Here is a 12195-nt window from a genome sequence, read left to right on the forward strand (position 1 = left end):
GGATATAGGAAAAGTTACCTGAGGTGCCCGAGTTTTCTCCCTCTAACCACTCGCCTCTTTTTTTTAAAATGTAACCTCTTGGTGAAGAGAACAAAAAGTTTGATGCATATCAAGGGATATTTTGGGCCTGGGAGGGCACCTGTTCATCCCCAAGTATTTCCAAAACCAAAGAGAAATCTATTGATAGATAATTTCATTGATATTTATAATCTATAGAACCTTGATATTGAAATCTATTGATACATTGATCTTGTGTTTGGGGGGCCTGGTTTTGCAGTGGACAAGATAACATTGTTCTGTCCAAACACTGACAGAAGTATAAAACTGATTCCTTGGTGGTACCATTGGGTGGCAAAGTTCTGAGCTCCTGCTGGTAGATCCCAATAGGTGAGGAAATTTTGTGTGGTAAAATACATAAAAGCAGATATATATGCATGTCATAGAGGCACATCCATGCTTTTGCTTACAGAGGTGCAGTATATTTTTGTTCAAACTTTTTTCTGAGTTTAATAATCCATGGTTGGTTGTTTTTTTCCTCAAGGTTGCTGTGAAAATAATAGATAAAACCCAGCTAAATCCTACTAGTCTGCAAAAGGTAAGAAATACACCATAATATCTGAAATTCTATAAACAGTTGAACTGTGATCTTTTATTTACTTGACAAAAATATTTGGTCCCTTTACTTTGCTAAACACCCATCTTTGTGTACATATGGCCTTGGGAGACAGCAGTATGCTACTGTCTTTGCTGTAGTGTGCATGTGCAGTTTTTCTGAGAGCAGTTATTCTGTGTGGTTCCTGTCTAAGCATTGCTTCTTTGCTCTTCCTTCCTCCAAAAGCTTTACTTTTTGCAGACAATAAAATTTGTATCTAATTAGGAACATAAGTAGTTTGTCTTAATACTAAATCAAGATGTAATGCTGTTAAAGATAGTATTTTTCTTGGATTTTTCTTTAATGTAGTAATTGTTTTTTGTGGACTTGTAAGAGTGACAGTTTTCATGGCTTTAATGTTTGGGGGTTTTTACCTTTGTTTTTATATTATTTCAACTTGAATAAAACATCTGTCAGACTCCAGGGACCTTTGGCATTACTTTTCATGTACTAAATTGACAAAATGACTGAATGTAATCAGAACATTCTTGTTCATGCCTGTAGATAGAAACTCAGAATCCTTCATAACCATTACAGTAAGTGTTTTGACAAAACCTTGGGGGGTTTTTTGTTTGATTTGGAGTTTTTTACTATTTAACTATACATATGTTTGGTTTTAGCTGAAGCACAGAAATGTTATACTGGAGGGTGCCTATTGGAAAAATTTGGGATATTTTTTGTTTACAAATACTAGGCTGCTGCTGTCTGTAGCTGTAGAATGAGAGAAAGAGGCTAGGGCTTAATGCTGTTCTTTTATCTCTGCCTGCCATTGCATTTATTTTATTGTGTAACTTTGGTTATGGGGAGTTATAACCAACTTGGCTTTAATTTCTCTTCTGTAGAATTTTTGTTTGAGTGTGGGTTCTTTAGGATTATTTTTTTAATTCAACCTGCTGTGCAGAGTCCATGCAAAAGCTTTGCTATCCTTAAGTCCTATATCCCGTATTAAGCAAATCTCTTTGCTAATATTTGAGCTAGTGAAGAGGGACCCACAGATGCAGTACGTGACAGAGCATATTGGGGAAATCCTTTGCTGCTCGTGTAGCTTGTTTCCTGCCTAGCTTGGTATTTACACTTGGAGAGCTGGGTGAGTTTGTCTCATTGGTGAGCAATGAGAGGGTAAAAAATAATAAAACTTTCTGGAAAACTAAGCATGAACACCTTACTTCTGGGATAATTGCTTTAATGATAAATATATTGTATTTTACACAAAAATACTAAATAATTCAATAAATCATTCCAAGTATCAATGAAACTTTCATAGCCTGCAAAAGATGCTGTCACACTGTACAAGTAGCGCACAAAATACTCATGTAATAGGACATTGCTGCTGTTAACTTGTTTTTTGAGTGGGAAGTTGATAACGAGAAACGTTTTTAGGTACAGTTAGAAGTATCTTATGGCAGAACTAAGGACAGAAGTTAAATTTAGTCATTTAACCACAATTCCATTCTTCTTCAATAGCTAATAGAAATATTTATACCATGCATCTTCTGCTTACACTGGAAAGTGATAGTTTGTTGTACAGAGTTTTCCTTTGTAACATTTTGATTGTAATTTTCAGAAAAAATAATCTTTGTTTTGAAGCTTTAAATGTCTTCAGCTTCCTACAATTTTCAGAGAATTCTGAGTGAAGCTGAATATTGATTTCCTGAAAGCTTTTAAGTAAGCTTAAGCACAGTTTTTTGCACAGTCATTCAAGCAGCTGTAGTTTTTTAAAGCAAATGAGGGTGGGAGGGTGGTTCATCAGCATGCTTAAAATTACTTCTGCTAGTATTTTGATAGGTCATTTGTGTATTGTAAATAAAACAATAAAAAAATTCTTATTCTGTTCTGTGAAAGCAGTCATCTGTTTTTCTTTCTGCACTGAGCTATTATATAAAGTTTGTGATCATGTTCTACATAGTATCACTGCAATGTGAAATTTTATAATTTTGTCATCAGGTTTAACTGTACATAGGATTGTTAAGTAGTCGATTTTTTTTTTTATTATTTCAAGAGGTAATGTTGAGAATACTACAATAGTAGTATTGTTTTAGTAGGAACAGACACTTTTCTAAGGAATGTCTGTAGGTGAATACTGGAGTGTGTTACTGCCACAAAAATACCACTCCTGAGTGTGAACCCATCTAAATTAGCATAGTTGAGAGGACAGTCTCTAGAACTTCAAAGCGGGTAAATTGTACGCAGGTCAGCAAAATGTTTAGGCTTTCAACCACTATTGGTTATTGTTAATCAAACAAGACAAATATAGGGATCTTTGGTACAGGGTCATTCACAAGACCATCCCCTTTCTGCTCACTACAATATAAAGGATGCCAAGTGCAAGTAGGTATCGCCATAGTACTTGCTACTGACCTAATTAAGTAAAATGAGTTGAGGCATCATAGCTTCTCATGCACTGTTCTGTTTTGTAAACAGAAATATTTGAGCACATACGTCAGTTGCTGCAAGTGTCATACAAGCTGGGTCTGTAGTTAGTCACGGGTATGAAAGCAAGGAAAGTGTTTAGTTTGTTCTTCACCACTCCAATGTTGTTTATGCCATATAGTATGGGCAGGGCACTTCACAGATGCAGTTATTTTAACTTAAACCATCAAATGTTAGGAGACAACACAAGTAAGCTGACCTCGTGAATTTTTAACTTTGCATCCTTGTGCATGCAATGCGATAGTCTTAAGTTATATTACATTTCTTGCTTCAGGACCTCTATCTATTTAAATAGATAAACAATGTTGAATTAAGGTCACTGCCTTTTATTTTGTTTTCAATTTGTTCAGTATGTGGTTCCCATCTTACTCGGTGAGCACCTGTTTAGAAGACAAAGCTGGCTTTTTTGTGAACTTGCTGTCTTGATAGTAACATACTGTACTGAGTTAGCTTTTTCCACTGTCATGATTGTAATTTTTACCCAAAGGTAAGTATTGGAGTTTTATCATAACTGGAATTTATATCAAAATAGCTGTTCTATTTTCTGCATGTCTGCTACTTTTACAGTGTCATCTTGTACTGGCTTCACTAGGGCTGTTTCTGAAATAGCATTCCGTTGGTCTTCTGCAGACTGCTAGTGGAATAGAAGGTGCTGCTTTCCTAATAGGTTTTATTAGCAAGTGGCATTTCAAATTTTCCCTTTTTAGGGGTCAGCAGGCTTCTTTTTATTCTTTAAACATATCCAAAGCCTCAAACTTTGGTTCTTTCTGTTGTTAAGAGAAGCAGAACAGAAACAAAGAAGTAGAAGGTTTGGAACAACTTCAATATGTTACCTATTGAAAGCTATGCTTTTTTTGCAACAGCCATTCTCAGTAATGACTTGGAAACTAGAGACATATTCAAGCACATCTTTCAAAGCAAGAAAAAACTTTGGTTAACTGAAGATTTTTATTTTGATTGTAGTGACTTAAAATAGTAAATCTTAAACGTAGATGTCAACCTGACAGCATTTAGAAGTGTTAGCAATGGTGTGACAGAAGGTCTTTGTATTTCTGCAGTCTGTGCCCTGGAAAATGAAACTGGAAAAGCAGGAATCGATTGTTCAAGCCTTGTGCCTTTTCCATAGGTCCAAGTTCTATGAATTGAGTATGGTGCTGGCGGTCCTCTACTATTAAGTGAAGCTGAGGCTACAACCCATTTGCAACAAGGAGATACTTGTTCGAAAGCTTTTTTGAATGGTAGCACTTGGTTAAGAATGAAGAGCAGTCCTGTAAGTGTGTGGTGGGATGGGGGGACAATAGTCAGGGAGCACTTGCCACCTTCAGAGAGAGAAGTATGCTGCTGCTCAAGAAAATAGAGGCATGTGAATTCTGAACGCACTATTTTTTTATCAGTAAAATAGAGCATTTTATAATCCTATGGTTTGCCTTGTCGTGAAAGGAGAGCTAATCTCACTGTTCTGTCCAGATTTCTATAAAATTAACAAACTTTTGTAGGAGGTAGGCATGATCTTGTTTTAATACCACTGTACACAAAGGAAGAGATGTATCCTGGGTGTTATTGAGGGGTGTAGTGGCTATTGTGTAAAGATACATCTATTTGTAAATACATAGTTATTGACATAACCAGTGTTAATGACCAGCATGCTTCTACAAGAGGAAAGGTGGCAGCGGGTGATTTCCCAAAGCAGTGCTCCACGGAATGCAGAGCTGTAAAGTAAAATAATGTACTCTGACACCTGAACACCATTAATGCTTTTATTCAGGTGTTATCCATTGTTCAGGGATTTTCTAGATTGTTTCTCTGTTGTGAGAGAAAATTGGAGGACTGAATGCCGGCATTTTTTTAATTTGTATAAATGTGCATTTATACTGGACCAAATAAAATCCTGAATATACACCAGGACTCCAGAGCACAGTTTGCCCAATTTCCATCCCACTCCCCCTCTGCTGTCTGAACATCTGTACTGAAGTAGGCTTCTGTGATCTTTCTCCCCACTCTGCATTTTAGAGACCCTTACACATCCCCTTGGACTGTATGGGCCAGGAACTACACAAGGTGTAATGTGGCTGTGTTTGTGGTCTCTGCACAGTGCTGTTCCATTATTTCAGTTCTTTCAGCCTTGCAAGTAATTTCTTTCTTCCCGGGTTGGAAGGTATTTTGGAAGGTATTTGTTACACCAAGCAGCTTTAGCAAAACTGCTTGACTTAGTGATGTAGCAGTATTACGGAATACCTAAATTACATATGCCTAATTTGCAAGGTGCCTAGACCTGAGTTACTTCAGAAAAAGATCTGAAAATGTCGGTTTCAAAGTGAGCAGCTGCTGGGAACTTGTTAGAATCCAGTAACAACTGCAAAATACAAATTCTGAGGAACATAGGTCTCCCTGTGAAGGTGGCTGCCTTGTGTGCTGTAGTTTCAGCAGTGGGCAGACAGCTGGGAGACGAATTTTGTTTTACCTAAAAGACTTAGGGTCTTTTTTTTTAATCTTTTCTCAGGGCAAGGGATTTAGTCAGCCAGGTACCTGCAGGTAGATTCCAAGATTTCAACTATTCTTTCAATTCTTACTCTGCTGATTTCTTTATTGCCCTGCTCTTATATGTTTGTAGGGAGGCTGAAGCCATCCCCTCTGTAAAATAAAATAATCAGTTTCCATTCAGCTTATGATTGACATGATTTGTGTGGATGAGCATCACCTAAGATAACTTCAGCTATTTCAGCCTTGTCCAGTTCTTGCTCTAAGCATGCAAATGCATTTTGACCAGCATTAAAAGTGCCTTTGAGTCAAAAATCCCCAAAGCAGCAGCTCACCTCTGAGCTGCTAACCAGCAAGAAAATACCCAAATTCACCTCATGACTTCGAGTTCGTTTAGAATTTGCCTTAAAATAGCTGCTCTCTTTCGAAAGACTGACGAACAACTTCCTCTTGATGTACCCATGGTGACCACCATGACTGCGTACCTGCTTTTATATGAGAACATACACTTCAGCTTTCTGAAAAATGTCTGTTCAACAAGATATATAATACAAGATGTTGTAAAGAATTTTATTGGCATTTGTGCAAAATAAACCTAAGCCCATACTTTGGGTCTTGGTGATGACTTCTATTCAGAACCAGAGCAAGTAAGTATTTTTTTCATATAACAAAGTATCTGCATCAGGCTAGAGGTCAGTATTGTTCTGTCTTGAGGAAAATAGACTTTTATGTCCATTTCCTAGTAGATTTTTTTCCTTTATGGAGGAAAGAATTTGCATACTGTGTGGAACAAACTATATCACTGTGAAATCAACTTGAATCTTAAACCAATAGTAAACTTAAAAATCTGTGAGAATATTGATTACAGTAATGCACTTTTTTATTTACTATGTGCTTCACATTACACGTAAAATTGCTTCTTAAATGATCTTTTTTCTAAATATGAAATTATTTTTTATAGAAGTCTAATATTTTAAGCCTGCTTATGAAGACACATACTCATTGCTGTAACTTTTATACCAGCATTAATACTGTTAATTTATGAAATAACTTTCCAGTCCTCTGCAGAAATTGCAGTTTTCCACACACCTGCTTAGAAGCTGTTCTGAAGCTGTGCCATCTATTGGTTTGAATTTGTTAGTTTCTGACTAACTGATACTGATTTAGCTGAGAAACTTTTTCTTGTGCAAGACTTTCATATATTTAGCAAAAAAAGAAAAAAAATGCACAAAGAACAGCCTGGTATGATGTTTTTTTCCTGGAAATAACTGACTTTATGAGGCAACAAGAATTTGCTGAAGTTAATTCTAGTGCACAGTATTACATACCCATGTGTTACATTTTGAACAAACTGCATCATACTGTTCATGTTTTCTCAGAAAAATGCTTTTGTAGTCTTTGCTTCCCTCTGAAATTGTTTTAGTGGCAATTATAAGGTGAGTAGTTAGTAACTATCTTGAAATAATTAAATAATGTAAAACAATAACTGCAATATTACTCTATCAAAAGCTGGATTTCAAAAAGGTTTTGCTCTATAATCTTGTAGAATAACCACAGAATTTTAGAACTGTTATGACCAAGTTGTACAAATGGAGTAAAAAACCATCAATGTTGTCTAAACAAGAGTTTTAATTACTTGTTTAGACAAGTAGGCTTGTAGCCTCAGCTGTCATAAAATAGAAACTAAAGTGCTAGTCTTTGAGGAGGTGTTTGCTCTCTGGCTTGCATCATTGTTTTGCAAAGGTAGCATCCAAACGAATGGGACTGATTTTGAAAATGGAGAGAGTTGTCTCTGAGACATCATTTCTGCATTGAGCCTTTTCTCTCTAAGGAGGACTGTAGTGCTAAAATGTTTCCAAAATGTAAGCATTACGTGGAAGCCAGTGGGCTTTTCTTCCTTCCTTTCAGCATCTTCCTTCAGCCCAATGCGGGACTAAAGAGCATGCAGCAGAGTAAATAGATTTGACGATGGGGATATGCTGTTCACTTGAAGTAAAACAGTGCAAGCTTATCAGTATTGACAGCCTTAAGTATAGAGTAACAGAACTATATAGTCATTTTGGATTCCTTTTGTTCGCCTTCTTCCCTCTGAGCACCTAGGTTAGTCTTGCTTCACCTCTTATTTAATCAATAAACCCAGGAGTGCTAGAAATTTAAGAGCAAAGACCTCTTGTTTCTGGTTTAAAAAAAAAAAAAAAGTAAACCCACCATTGTCTTAAGTATATACACTTAAAACTATAAGTTTGTCCAGTTGTTCTTAATTACGTGACTTGGGATCATAAAATGGTCTTTCATCAATCATAAATCTTCAGGACATCACTGTGAGAGACCCAGTATAAAATCTGGTATTTGTGAGAAAAGCGAACTTGCCCGCTTCACCTCTGTGGAGTGGTAGGACGGGGGGACATCAGGGTTCCTGATACCCCATTCTGTTTTAACAACTGTGCATTTGACTTTTTTGTAGTACTACACCTTGTATTTTCACCCACAGTTATGTTTGTGTTCAGGAGTAGTTAGTTAGCTGAGCTTGGAAGTCACCAAAGAAATTGAAGCAGAGATATAACAAAAACTTACGTGAATGATCTGTTGGGTTTGGTCAATGTGAAATTCCAGAAGGGGCTATAAAACTTACCTGTGTCTATGTAAAGCTTAAAGATCGGTGTGGTTTTGATACGCAGTTGGTAGTGGTTATTTTTATGTGACCTATAAGATGCAGATTAAGTTTTCTGAAGTTCATTGCACTCTATTTATCTGTATTTTATGCTAATGCCATTTTCTGTGGGGTTATGTTGCTTCTTTTTGCCATCTAAAATAGCATATCTTGTGTAACTTTTCCTTAATAAACACACTAAGAAAATTGTCTTGCTTCCTTGACAGTTGTTTCGAGAAGTACGAATAATGAAGATACTGAATCATCCCAATATTGGTAGGGACCTTACATTTCTGCAAAGTCTTTTTTTTTTTTTTTGTCTTTTTTTTTCTTAATTATCCTGTTTACATTTTATTCTCTTTGGCTTTATTTGAATGTACTTTACTGCTATGCTTTCGTTCATTAAACTTTTTTGAGATAATAGGACAATGAGCATTCAGTAAATACTTCATTGTCACTCACCTCTTTTTATTGACTGTGCTTGAAACAAGAATTTTGCTCAGAGGAGATAAACTGCTCAGTCCGAAAAAGCTTTAAAGTAGGAGATGCTGAGCAGTCCAGTCTGTTGAGGGCCCCAACTCCCCTCTTCCATTTAAGTTACTCTGGAGGCCAAAAAGCATGAGTTTCTTGGGTGAAAGTAGCAAAACTCCATTAGTTCAGTCTAGGAAAGACTCCCGTTGACTGATATTTCCAGAAAATTAGAATTACAAAGTATGTAATTTTCCCTTTCTGCTTTAGTTCTTTCACCTACCCCACAGCTTCAGGGCCCTACTTTGTGATGACAATTCTTCTGGCTGAGGAGGGCTGGACAGTCTTGTTCCAGAGACAGTTAATGGTCCTGAATTGGCCAGAGGGCTTGTTGCATACAAGGTATGGATGAGGTGTACAAGTTATTACATGCTAGGCACTCCCTTCTCATCCCTTGAATTGTTTGTTGCTTTTCCAGCATTCTTAGCTTCCGCTGTTTTTTGTTTTCTTGGGGGTGGCGGTGGGCGTGTGTGTGTTTTTAAATGAGTGGTTACTATTACAATCTGAGGAAAGTCTTTCAGACTTAACGTTTCTGGTATCCACTCAGTTTTCAGTTGGTCAGAATCTCAGATTTCTAACTGGGAGCAGTTTACTAGTGAATCCGGGAAGGTTTGTATAATCTTAAAGATGTCTGTGTCAAATTAAACCCTAATTTCAGCATGACCTTGTTTGTACAGTATGCATAAACTTTTGAGAAAATGATGAATTAATGTGCCTTATTGTCAACCGTGATTTAGAAATTAATTTTGTTTTTTTCCCCCTCAAAAGAATGCTAACCTAAAGGATTAAAAGTTTTCCTATGGTTTAGTGTTATCACTGGCCATAAAGTATACTCACTTAATGAGTATAGGGGTTTTGTGCTGTGCTTTTGCTCCCTGCTGCAATCTCTCTCTCATTCATTTTTCTTACAGTAAAATTATTTGAAGTTATTGAAACTGAAAAGACGTTGTATTTGGTAATGGAGTATGCCAGTGGTGGTAAGTAGATTGTTAATTCTGATTTAAGGATAAACTGCAATATAGAAAACTGTGCTAGTTGCATGCCTAGGAATACATGCTTTAAGGATTTTATGGTTAAACAGTTATTCCTGTCTGGCCTTCACAACAGTCCTAGCAGACCTCCCAGGGCACACTTGCTTGCTTGCATCACGTTCTGTAACCTATTAGGCTTGTGCTTAAGGGTAGTTCATATTCTGTACTGGAATGCTGGGAGGTAATCTGGTACTGATTCCGGCAAAAACTTGGCTCAGTATTAATCTGCTACATTTAGGCAAGCACCGATGCCCTGTTTTATTTTGAAAATGTGTGCCACAGCACTTGGAGAGGCAGGCTCGAGGAATGAGAATAAGGAACACTGGAAGGGGGACCAGCAGGATCATAAGAGTGTAAAGGATAGTGGGTGCCCGCTTGAGAAGCAGCTTAGCATCTGAATGGGGAATGTTTGAGTGTGGGAAGGGAATCCACCACAGGGCTAGTGACCAGCTAGGAAAGGCTACTCATCAGACAGTACAAAGATGGGGATCTGAAGGGCATATGAGCAGCTTTGTTAGAAAGAGAAGAAGCAGGAAAAAACAAAAGTAATACAGTTAATTTTGTTAAGTGAAGCCACTAGAGAGATGTGAAACAAATCTGGTACGTAAGAAGTTGCCTGTTTCCCAGTGTGTCTTATGCAGTATGAATGGGTTTTTGTGATTAAAGTAAATTATTTTTTTGTTTCGCAGTGTTAAGTAATTTTAAAAATTGAAGAAGCCTTAGTAGGGAGGGTTCCATTTTTATATTTCTTGACATGTCTGAAAAATTTAATGCAGTGCAAACAGTAAAAAGGAATTTTTCCTGGCTGCTTCTATTTCCTTTCTGTTCAAAAAGGGGGGGGTGGGGGGTGGGGGGTGTTTTCAAGCATGATACAGTTGTGCATGACAGTCAAAAATAAAATAGGACAATAGGACAATAGGACTGATGTTTTGTCCTTGTCGTGGTCAGGAGAAGTGTTTGACTACCTAGTTGCACATGGAAGAATGAAAGAGAAAGAGGCTCGTGCAAAATTCAGGCAGGTATGGAATTAACATTCAATCTTCCTTTTGTTTCTATTTATGGTGTTTTCAGATAGAGATGAGTGTGAGCATACTTCTTTTACTTTTAAAAAAATATTCATTGTTGTGATAATGTTTATTAAAGCTAGAATGGAAAAAATCCCTGAAGGGAAAAATAACTGCTTCCTACGTACTATCTAAAAATAGTAACACTGTTGTACATTCTTTTTTAGTGGATGTTCCTAAGAGCCACGTTTTTTATTGTGACTCACTTGAGGTTTTAATCCTTTTCTGAGTATTTTAGAATTTTAACAGATGTTCTATCTAGAGATGTTGATACAATGACAGGTATTGCTGTGTCATGTCACACTTTTTATATGAAGGGAATTCTATAACAAGTTTTCATGTTCTTATTACAAACTTTCTCATCTTAATCTTTTTCTTACCCTGTTTTTAGTGATTATTCTGTGAAAAGCTTTAATTAGATAAATAAACAAAATTGGGTATTTTTCAGAATTAAGTTATGTAATTAGCATGTAAAGAAACTGCTTTTAACTTGCTGTTTCGGACTTGTTTTTTGTTATATATATGCAACGCATGTATAGGAAAATGTTGAAGGAACTGTTCTGTTAAGGATGAATTGCAGAGGTATGCTGCAAATGTTTCAGAAGATAAAATCTGAGACAGTACATCTGGCTGTTGGGTTGGGATGGAATAATTTTCTTCTATAGTTATTGGTATTCGGTGATCTGTATTTAAAATAGATGTTTCTCCTATTACCTTGAGGAGTATGTATTAAACTTTTTTTTAATAAGAAAATAAGCTGCTTTTAGGGACTTCTTAATTTTATTATTTGGGCTTTAATGAAACTTCCATGAATATTTTTCTAAAATGCAAGCTGTTTTTATTAATTCCTTATGTCCTACTGGATCGTATCAGGAACCAAAATTACTAAATTATGTATGAAAACTTGTACCGAGATTGAAATAAAGTATTTCACTGATCATCTTGGTGTTTCAGATTGTATCTGCTGTGCAGTACTGTCATCAGAAATGCATAGTTCATCGTGATCTTAAGGTAGGCTGTTACTTATTTTTCATTTTTCTATTTGGCAGAAATTAATGACTTAATTTCATTCTATATACTTGTCCTTGCTACTGTCTGAATGCCTCAAACATGTGAATGAGGGAATTATGACTTATATTTTATTCTCAGTTTTCTGAAGCACAAAAATGGTGTAGTTTGCCTGGTAGAGCAGGGGAGACAAGAATAGAACATGTGTTACTTTCATTCCAGTTTTGGCTTTAAGAAAAAGACTTGCTCTCCAGAGAATTATAACTGCTGGCATGCAGATATCTACACTGCGAAGCTACAGAAGTTCGGTGATACCAGTCAGCACTACTTAATTAAAATATTTTCAGTTAAAAT

The 12195-nt window shown here is 36.4% G+C and overlaps 1 protein-coding gene across 7 annotated transcripts in view; it reads left to right on the top strand.

Annotated features, from left to right (window-relative positions):
• Nucleotides 1–12195, top strand: part of MARK1 (microtubule affinity regulating kinase 1) — a 62312-nt gene that overhangs the window by 25393 nt on the left and 24724 nt on the right. For all 7 annotated transcript variants that reach the window (XM_055816339.1, XM_055816335.1, XM_055816336.1 and 4 more), the window contains exons 3-7: nt 542–595; nt 8438–8486; nt 9650–9715; nt 10718–10788; nt 11788–11844. In XM_055816339.1, the coding sequence (XP_055672314.1) occupies nt 542–595; nt 8438–8486; nt 9650–9715; nt 10718–10788; nt 11788–11844 (297 nt within the window). The remainder of the gene's footprint in view (nt 1–541; nt 596–8437; nt 8487–9649; nt 9716–10717; nt 10789–11787; nt 11845–12195) is intronic.

The sequence above is a fragment of the Falco peregrinus genome, chromosome 11 (genome assembly GCF_023634155.1).
Source record: "Falco peregrinus isolate bFalPer1 chromosome 11, bFalPer1.pri, whole genome shotgun sequence".
NCBI classification, from domain to species: domain Eukaryota; kingdom Metazoa; phylum Chordata; class Aves; order Falconiformes; family Falconidae; genus Falco; species Falco peregrinus.